The sequence below is a fragment of the Protobothrops mucrosquamatus genome, unplaced genomic scaffold, assembly GCF_001527695.2.
Source record: "Protobothrops mucrosquamatus isolate PMUCROS unplaced genomic scaffold, P.Mucros_1.0 scaffold_257, whole genome shotgun sequence".
NCBI lineage: Eukaryota > Metazoa > Chordata > Lepidosauria > Squamata > Viperidae > Protobothrops > Protobothrops mucrosquamatus.
The window spans coordinates 2,147,199-2,158,074 of record NW_015386333.1 but is presented as its reverse complement, the minus strand read 5'-3'; the positions used below and the strand labels follow the sequence as shown (position 1 = coordinate 2,158,074).

General features: G+C 37.1%; 1 protein-coding gene across 1 annotated transcript in view; it reads right to left on the bottom strand.

Moving 5' to 3' along the window:
* Nucleotides 1-2,339: 2,339 nt before the first annotated feature.
* The window catches only part of MTHFD2L (methylenetetrahydrofolate dehydrogenase (NADP+ dependent) 2 like), a 52,870-nt gene continuing 44,333 nt past the window's right edge, over nucleotides 2,340-10,876 (bottom strand). The window contains exons 7-8 of the mRNA XM_015831489.1: nucleotides 4,965-5,090; nucleotides 2,340-2,473 (exon numbers count right to left, since the gene is read on the bottom strand). Coding sequence (XP_015686975.1) covers nucleotides 2,361-2,473; nucleotides 4,965-5,090 — 239 coding nt within the window. The 3' untranslated portion in view covers nucleotides 2,340-2,360. The remainder of the gene's footprint in view (nucleotides 2,474-4,964; nucleotides 5,091-10,876) is intronic.

The following is a 10,876-nucleotide window of genomic DNA, read 5'->3' as shown; positions in this document are numbered from 1 at the left end:
GTTAAAAATGAACTGGAAATTTTATTAGGTGGTAGTGATGAAAGTATTATTGCTAAGGTTGATAAAATGTTATTGAAATTGAACTTGGAAAATGAACATGTAAAACATTGTATGATTCAGTGGGTAAGGAATTTTGGATATAATGTGATGCTGGAACAATGGGAGAATATGTGGACGAAAAGCTTAAAATTTATACTGAATTATAACTTAAAAGAAAAAAATTATAAGATGATGTACCACTGGTATTTAACACCAGATAAGTTATCTAAAATGTATAAAGATATTTCAAATGAATGCTGGAAATGTAAATGTAAAGAAGGGACCTTTTACCATGTGATAAAGCAAAAGAAATATTAGAGTAGGATTCATATCCTATTACAGAAAGATAAAGATAAAGATGAAACCAGAAATTTTTCTTCTGGACATAATCAAAAAAGACTTAGAAAATTTTTTGGGGAACTCTGATTTTATATATGTCAACGGCAGCACGACTATTATATGCACAAAAATGGAAGGACATTTCGATCCCTACTATGGATGAATGGCTACAGAAGTTGATGGAATTGGCAGAGATGGCTAAACTGACTGTTTTGATTAAAGAAAAGAATATAAATACTTTTGTTTCCACATGGAGACTGCTTCTGGATTTTGTGCTTGAGGTGGAAAAAATGAAAACTTTGATCTTGGGATTTACTGATTAGATTGATTTGTTGTTATAGAAATGGCTTATAGAAATGGCTAGTTTATACTACTATGGAAAAGTAAAAAGTGGAAATTCAATGTTAATGCTTTATTCTACTGCATCAGAGGAAGTCGGAAGTCAATGCTCTTTTGTCTTTCTCCCCTCTTCCCCCTCACTTCTTTTTCCCTTTTCCTTCCCCATTGGGTCCTACTATCTGCTTTTTTTGTATTTTGTATTTTATTTTATAACATAATAAAATGTTATAATTAACAAAAAAAGTTACAATATTATTGCATAAAATTATTACATTCCAAATTCGGAATTTATAATCTGGCATATTGCCTATCATTATTTGCAGTATTTTTTTCAATATTCCAAATCTGTCTAAATGCAGGAAAATGATAAATAAGCTTTACTAAGAGCCTCCATCTCAACTCTGAAAAATTCTAACGACATTTATTTTATTTTATTTTATTTTATTATTTTATTTTATTATTTTATTTTATTTTATTATTTTATTTTATTATTTATTTTATTTTATTTTATTTATTTTATTTTATTTTATTTTATTATTATTTTATTATTTTATTTTATTTTATTTTATTTTATTATTTGCCATTATCTTGCTGTGGGGCTACTCCAGGCAGCTTATAATAATAAAAAAGAAAGAAAAATGAAAAGCATGTAAACAGCAGTAAAATAATAGAACAATAAAGTAAACAATGACAAAGGAATAAATGACAATAAATGCATCACTGTGATAACTAAGAAAAGTTGGGAGGATTTTAAATATATTTGTTTATATTTTTTATGTGAAGGAAACCAATTTAGCATTATTTTGGCAACTGAATAAAAAAGTGTAGCTAAGTGGCTAGTTGGGTTCCTAACATATGATCAAATATTTGATAACATGCTTTATTTGCAACAATCACAGGTATCTTATTTAAATATTCATTCTGACTATAACGCTAATCAAACCTTATTGTACCTCATTTGCTCTGTTAAGGGAATTATGCTTCTGTGAGTTAAGAAGGGTTAACTTACTTGGTCAATGTCTAGTTCTCAGCTGTAAAAAAATCAACTAGAGGTAGATGAAAACTGCTTGGAAACACAATAATTACTTTTGGATAACATTTTCCTTTTTATATAAATATGCATCTGAGAATTAGATCAAAAGCATCTTAAAATTTGTACACAATTTATTTAATTTTTTGCAGTTGTGAACATAATATATTTATCATCAAAACCATGTTTCCAGAGATAAACTCCTGATTTATGTCTGTTAAGCATCTATCATAGTTCTTAGCATTCATTTGAGTGTCCCCACACCTGTGTGCATAATGGATTATGAGCCCTTTATTATTGTCTGCTGGAGTTGCATTATACATCTAAAACTCAGACCCAGGTTTTGGTTTCATTTCAAATCCACTTGTTAATATATGTTTGAAAAACAGCACAATTCCAACAGGAACCAAACATTTAGACAGGGATTATGCATAGAAGTTACATCAATTCCAACCTTAAATCAGTTAAGTTAGTCCATTGCAAGTATACATTTTTGTAACAGATTTAGAAATAAATCTTTTCTCAGTAATCTAACATAAACACATTTTAATAAATACATTTGTAACAAAAATAAATGTTTATATAACTATAGAATTACTTCAATTTATACATTTTAGTAAATCAATTTCTTTGCAGCAATTAAGGTATTCTTCAGGAGCATGGCAACTGTCATTGGTCCCACACCTCCTGGGACAGGGGTGATAAAACTAGCTTTCTTCTTTACTTCTGATATTTTTTTTAAAAAAAGGAAAAACTGTGTAAAAAACATGTATTAAAATATGTGTACTCAAATGCAATCCACCCCCAACAATGGACAACAATATTTCCATAGGTTCTTTTTGGGACCATCTAGATCTAGCTGAATAGCAGGTGTTTTTTTTTAAAAAAAAGACACATAAATCAAAAACACAAAATAGTTTTCCAGTTCCAGCATATGATTCTTGTTAAAAATAGTCTCAAATAAAATAGGAATTAATAGAAACCAATTTAAATTATATTAAATAACAAGTCAACTCAAACCTGATTCAGACACATCAATGTTCCTTTATCAGAATGTGATGGTTTCTTCCACTGGCTGAATAGGCATTTATTAATCCCAGGGTTAATGTATGCAGATTTACATTCATGTCACCATGTATAATCTGTTTCCAGAAGTATCCACAGTGGGGGTCAAACAAGCAACATGGTGATTCCTACTGCTTTTGTATTTAAAAAAAGGGGCCAAGGCTCATTTGTTATTCACATGCCCAGGAATTGGTTGAATTGTTTTTTTAAAATTATAATAACATCTGAAATAAATTGCAGCTTCTGTTCCTTCAATGACACTGGGAACAACATATTATTTGCTGAGTTTCCTGAAACCAAAGCTATACTTGCTTATTTTAAAAATTGCAGAAAATGAGGAATTTTCATTAAATTTCAAAAACATTGCTCAATCAAAATGATAACCAAACAAATGTGTTGGTATAGGATAAAAATACAGCCATTGCCATTTTATTAGGCACCAACAGAATTGATGGAATGACACAATTTTTAAAATATAGTTTCTATCACTTGAGTTCTTCTTCCTTCAGTAAACATAATTCCCCCCAAACTTATGGCTTCCTTACCTACATTCATAAGGGTGGGGGGGGGACTTGGAAGACCTCCAATCTGTATTACTAATTATATCATTAGAAATTGATCTGACAGATAACATTTTAACAAATTAAACTGTTATCCAAATTAGACATTTCTCTGACACCAGGGAAGTAGGGCCATCTACCATGTTTAGGTACTCAAGCATCTATTTTAGATTGTATTATCTCTTTTCTCTAAATACAACTTAGCATGGGTGCTTCATATTTAATTTCAGATCATATGTCTCAAGAGTTCTGAAAAACTGCCTTGTTCTATTGAAGAATTTTACCCTGTAATATTATCATTTTGTAATGCCCTCAGAAATTTCAGTGCTTTCAATTTCCAAAAGAAGTGAAATTCATCCTTAATAAACAGAATCCTCTGCACAGGAAGATCTTCATTCTTACAGTAGAAGTTCTTAAAGACCCAAATTGGATTTATCATTTCAGAAAATTACACAAAAATAGCCTAATAAGAGCATTATTTTGTTTTTCAAACTAAAGATTTTGCAAACATAAGGCACCTTTAACATTCTGTATTAATAACTTCAGGATTATTTTACCCAAATAATAAATTTAATAGAAATGACTTTCAATTATATATTTTATTTTCATAGCTACAGATTTTGAGTATAACTTCTAAATACAGGTAACAGTATACCATGTTTATCTACTGTATATGTAAACCATAAATTATATTATTTATTTATTAACGTATATGCCACCCGTCTCACTGTTAAAGCTACTCTCGGTGCCTAGGACATCACAAAGTTTATACAGGTAATAAAATTACAACAGTTCATTTAGTGACCATTCAAAGTTACAACAGCACTGAAAAAAAAGTGACTTATGATCATTTTTCATATTTATGGCCATGAGTCAGATGCTTGGCAACATATTTATGATGATTGCAATGTCCTGGGATCAAAGTCAATGGAAAAGCCAGATTCACTTAACAACCAGGTTACTAACTTAACAATTGCAATGATTCACTTAACAACTATGGCAAGAAAGATTGTAAAATGGGGCAAAACTCACTTAACAAATGTCTCACTTAGCAACAGAAATTTTGGGCTCAGTTGTGGTTGTAAGTCATGGACTACCGGTATATCATTAAATATCAGATTATGTAAGAGAAGTTTGCTAAATTAAGAACTATTAATCTATAATTAAAAGTAATTAATGGAGATAAACAATTTATATAAATAATGTCTTGATTCCAAAATAAATTCTAAAATATATATCCATAAACAGGCAGAGGAACCTTTATTCACAGGTTGAAAGGCCAGGGGTGGGGAGCTATGGCCTTTTTATGACTTGTGAACTTCAGCTCCCAGAATTCCTGAGCCAGCATGGATGGCTCAGGAATTCTGGGAGTTGAAGTCCACAAGTCATAAAAGGGCCAAAGTTCCCCACTCCTGGCTTAGACTTATGAAAAATGGGGGAGGGAATGGAACTTTCAATTAAATTTTAATTATATTTAGTGTTAAGCATTTACTTAATTAATTACTTCCTCTGGAAATAAAGCTCAAGACTGATGATTTATTTCTTTAATAAAAAAAACTTTGCACTTCTAAGAACATAGGAATTTGGCTTACCTTCAAAGTCTACATCTCCTACTAATTTTGTCTTTCCAGTGACAGGATCATGAATATGGTTGATACCAATATCAATCACTGCGGCTCCTCTTTTAATCATATCAGAAGTAATTAATTTTGGAATACCTGAAACCATCAATGCAATTAAGTTTAGAGAACCAGAGAAAAGTGTTTTTTCAGGAAAGACTATATATATATATATGTCTTGAGTGTGTGTTTTTTTATGCACCCAGTCAGCCCAAATATGGGAGGAAGTGTGTGTGTGTGTAGAAAAATAGTCGAACACCGGAATAAATATAAAAACAACTGTTTAATAAACTAACAACTGATAAACTTAGCTTTCATTGGCTAACTGCCGACGTCGTCAGAGTGGAATGCCGGAGATTCAAAAGCCTGCTTATAAGAGTCCATATGGCCAGCAACAATCACATGTTCAACCTTGCCAGGGCAGAGGCCATCGCCCAAGATGTCACCAAGGGCGGCCTGTTACTGAAGGAGGCTTGGCTGTCGGATGAGCACTCAATTAATCGCCACATAGAGTTACTGCCTGCTTATACGGCACTAAGGAAGTGGGAACAACAGCGTAACAACTCACAATGAGTGCAACAGGCACAGCCTGCGCAAGACCAGAACCACTGTCTCATGTAACAGCAAAGAACCACGACCGGCAAAGGGGAGAAATCCCCAGCATGATTCGTACAGGAGCCAATGATGGGAGGCGGGGTGCCACACTCACAACAGGGGGGTGGCCACAGGACAGGAGGTACTGGGGGACCATCCTATAGCAATGTGTACCCAGATACGTCCAAGGCGGGCAAAGAGAGCAACAAGAGAGGCGATGATCCCCGAGCTTACGAGTATACAGACGGATGTGAGACTATTAGAAGCAATACGGTCAACTGGGGCAGGTAGACCAGTAACGCGTTCTATGAGCAGATCGCACAAACTGCCTGTCTTATAAGCAGGCTTTCGGACCTCCGGCATTCCACTCTGACGACGTCAGCAATTAGCCGACGAAAGCTAAGTTTATCAAACAGTTATTAGTTTATTAAACAATTGTTTTTATTTTTATCCCGGTGTTTGACTATTTTTCTCAACACACACACACACACATATACATATACATATGTATCACTTTGGGCCGCGGGTCCGGATCCAATATTCCAGGTGTCTTTTCGCTGCTGTTCCCCTCTCTTCCATTCCATTTATCTGCCTGTTGCTCCTGTCTTCCACTGTTTGTCATCATGAGTTCTATTTTCCCCAGTTTCCCCTCATGTCTGAGTGTGTGTGCATGCAGCCCTGCCCTGTCCTTCCGTCCCATCTGTCTGCAATCAGCTGGGCTGCCTGCTGACCCACAGCCCAAAGTGAGTGCGGGAGAGTGGCTAGAAGGCACACCAACGGCAACAACACCAGGAAGGAGAAGATGGACAAGGAGAGGAGGGAGAGAAGTTGTGGAACTGGAGTGCAAACAAGGGGAGGCGGGACAGTTAAGGCAATTACGGTCAGTCAGGACGAATGGCCCTATCACACAGTCAATGAGTAAGAAACTAGGTTATCAAGGCTTATAAGAGATCTCTCCACCCCCAACACTTCACTCTGAAGACGCTGACAGTGGATCAGCGAAAGCTAAGTTTGTTTTAGTATTGTAAATAGTTGCTTTTATTTTTTTTATTTTTTTAACAATAAACAGCTGATTTATATTCCTCCCGGAGTTTGAAGATTGTATATTATTGAATACACACACACACACACACACACACACACATATTATAAATAATAAATTATATATATATACACACACGCACACATATATATGGCAATACATTTATGACAATACTTTGTATTGCAGTGTGCACAAATGAAGCAAGACAAATATTAGGAACCATATGAAACAACTATTTTTCACCAATCTATCACTTGTTGGATCATTGTTTCAGCATTACTGTATTTACTTATCTAACAGTTAAATAAATAAATGCAAAGAAGTGTACCAAATACAGAACAATAAGCTTAATGAATCATGCCCTGAAAATATTCCTGAGAATAATTCACACAAGAATATACAACAAAATTGAAGAGCGTCTAGGTAACACACAATTTGGTTTCAGAAACAATCTTGGTACACGAGATGTGTTATTCAGCGTTCAAGTTCTTGTACAGCTTTGTAGAGATGTCAATCACAATGTTTACATGTGCTTCATTGATTTTGAAAAAGCTTTTGATAAAATAAGACATAGCAAACTATTAGAAATCCTGAAATAAGGGGGACTAGATGACAAAGACATCCAAATCATAAAGAATCTGTATTGGCATCAGGTAGCAAATGTGAGACTAGGCCAAAAATACTCAGCTGATGCAGAAATAAGAAGAGGGGTCAGACACGGATGTATTCTGTCTCCATTGTTGTTCAATATCTACTCTGAGTCAATCTTCAACGAGGCACTGGAGAATATTGATACTGGCATCAAAGTAAACAGTGTTTGGATCAACAAGTTAAGATATGCTGACGATACAGTTCTGCTTGCCAGTAAGCATGAAGACCTTCAGTTCCTCATCAACAGAGTCACAGAAATATCTGAAAAATACAGCTTGAAGCTTAACACCTCAAAAACCAAGATCATGGTTGTCAGCAAACAACCCGTTAATTTACCACCAATAAATTCAGAAAGAATACCACTAGAAAAAGTTGAAAGGATCATGCACCTCGGTTCTAATCTACATGAAAGCTGGGATATGACCACTGAAGTAAAGACAAGGATAGAGAAAGCTCAAACAGCATTCTGCAAAATGAAAAAAGTCTTCTGCAGTCACGACATAAGCCTAAGACTGAAAATCAGGCTTGTCAGATGCTATATTTTTTCTATCCTGTTCTATGGAGTAGAGAGTTGATCTCTGACAGAAGGCCACCTGAAGAGACTAGAAGCATTTGAAATGTGGATTTACAGGCGGCTGTTATGTATAAGATGGGTTGACAAGATCAGAAATGAGGAGGTGATAGGCCGCCTGGGAAAGCCAAGGGAAATCATCAAAACAATTAAAAAATGAAAATTAGAATATTTCGGACATGTGATGCGACACCCAGAAAAATATGGCATACTCCATTTAATCCTCCAGGGAAAGATTGAAGGCAAACAAGTTCCAGGCAGAAGAAGAACATCATGGCTTCAAAATCTAAGGGACTGGTTTGGACAAAACTCAGCAGCACTTTTTCGTGCGACTGCTGATAAAAACAGGATCGCCAAAATGATCGCCAACGTCCGATAACGGATATGGCACAAGAAGAACAGTTACATACCTTCTGTGACCCTTACTATACTACACCTCTTGTAGCCTCCATAATCCATGCTACACCTCTTTGCAACCTCCCTGATTTGCATGGTACCTCTTGTGCACTCTTGCACACTCACCTGGACCTCCACAGTGTCTCTCACACACCCCTTGGATCTTCCCAACTGACATGATAGCTCTCATGTACCTCCACATGCCTTACCAATGAGAAGTCTGCGGGTCTGAGGAATGTGCATAGGGGCACAGTGTAGGTCAGGATAGATTTGCAAGAGGTGCAGCATGGGTCAGGAAGAGTGTGTGGAGATGCACAAGAGGTGCGGCACAGATTGGGAAGCGCAAACTGAGGTGAAACATGGGCTGGAAGCTGCATAGGGGCAGAAGCGTGCATAAGAGCAGAGGAGTTGGTGAGGTTGTGTGGTGAGGGAGACTTACCCAAGCAGCTTGCAACCTTCCCTGCCAGTTCCTCCATTGCTTATGCTCTCTGCCAACTTCCCATAAATAAGGACTCCAGCAGGTCTCCTGTTTCAAAGACTTGGGAATAGTCCTACATTCTGCCAGCAGTAGGAAGCCCCATAGGAAATAAGTTGCTGAAGATGCACGGAAGAGCTCATCTACCATCCTTAAATTCCTCAACACAAGAAGTGGCCGCTATATACCTGTAGCACTCAAAGCTAGGCACAATTTCTGAGTGGTGTCCAGTTGAGACTCCTTTTTTAATTTTCAATCCAAATTTCTAAGAATGGCCTTTCAAGTCCCACAATGTGTTTCTAATGCCAGCCTGGACTAGACACAGGCTCATCACAGTAGAGGTTACAGTGTAGGTGACCATATTCAACTATCTATTTTTCCCCTTTGGCCATGTCCCATTAACCATTAGTGTGATTTTCAGTCTACATGGAAACAGGCAATGGAAAACTAAAACTTGGTCCTTGGATTTTTCTCCAGGTCTTCTACTCAGCAGTGAGTACAATCAGGCCAAACAGCATGTAACAGACACAGAACACAACTAGATCTAACCAGATCCAACCTTTATTGCCAGGAAGCCTGAGTACTTTGTCTCCTGTATGACATACTCAGTGCTTTTTTTCTAAAAAAAAAAAAAAAAAAAAAGGTGCTGGAATTCTATGAGAAAAAAAGCCCTGGACATACTTAACAAAACTTGGAGTAGCTAAACACCAGAAAGCCTTGACTGTGGTACAATGTCAGGGAGCATTGGAAATGACAATCAGGTGTCCATGGCTGACTGCTGCAGTGAAGTGGCACTGAAGCAGCAATAACAAGCAACAGTGAAGCAGCCATAGATTTCACATTTTTCATACCCATGAGAGTAACAGGTCCTGGCATTTTATAGGTTAACCCATTTGAGATACGTTTGTTCAAAATTTGTTGCCCTATGAAGGTTACAGATAGACAGGCACAAAACATTTAGCAATGTACAGATACCGTGTTTCCTTGAAAATAAGACCCAGTCTTATATTTTCTTTGCCTCCAAAAGGGGCACCAGGTCTTATTTTGGGGGGATTATTGTACCCACTTACCTTAGGAATTCCCATGCCCCGACACCTGTTGCACCGCTGCTTCAGTTTTTCTGCGGCTGCTTGCGGCTGCACGCCACATGATGCATTGCACTGCGGCTGCATGTGCCAATCATGCCGGTGCCATTGCTCGCACCAAGAGACTGTGAGCCTCATCATGCCAATTGTGCCACTGCTGTTGCTCGCAGCAGGAGGCCGCACTGTGCATTGTGATTATGCCGGTGCTGCCACTTGCGGCAGGCCGCGAGGCTTGTCACGTTGATTGCACTGCTGCCAATGTGATGTGCCATGTGGTGTGCAGCCGCAAGCGGCCACAGAACTCAAATAACAGTGCAACAGGTGTCGGGGTGTGGGAGGCCTGGCTGCAGTGGTCCTAAGGTAAGCAGGTGCAGGGCACATGGGGCAGCTCCACCCACCCCCACCCAGCTTGCTTTTTACCCATGCGCCTCACCCCAAAACTAGGGCTTATTGTTGGGGTAGGGCTTATATTGGGTGCACATGTAAAAATCAAGCTAGGCTTATTTTGGGGATAGATCTTATTTTCGGGGAAACATGGTAGTAACAAATCCTCTGCAAAAGCATTCTGCTAAGTTAGCTCTGCCAGTTGAGATACATTCTGAATTTGAAACACAGAAAATATTTCAGTCCTGCATACTTATGGGAATTTTATTTATTTCATTTGTAAGACGATCCAATTCAAAGTGAATTCTGGATGGCAGACAATAACTATCAGATACAGAAGGTTTGGTGTATTCTTGAGACTCTCATCATCTAAGATAGCCCAAAGCATGTGAATAGATAAAATAGATTTTAGGAACTTTTTTGATTGAAATCAGGATGGTAAATAGAAGGCAGGAGCAGTAACAGAGAAGAGTTTCCTGGGTCCTATTTTTATTTATTTTATTTATTTTACAAGATTTATATGCCGCCCTTCTCCCCATGGGACTCAGGGCGGCTCACAGCATGTTAAAACAATATACAGAATTACCCCTTCTAAAAACCAATTAAAATCCAAATATTAGTGGCTGTGACTATTTAAAATCATTAAAAATTATCCCTATTTAAAATTCACCCTAGGTCAGGCCCGCT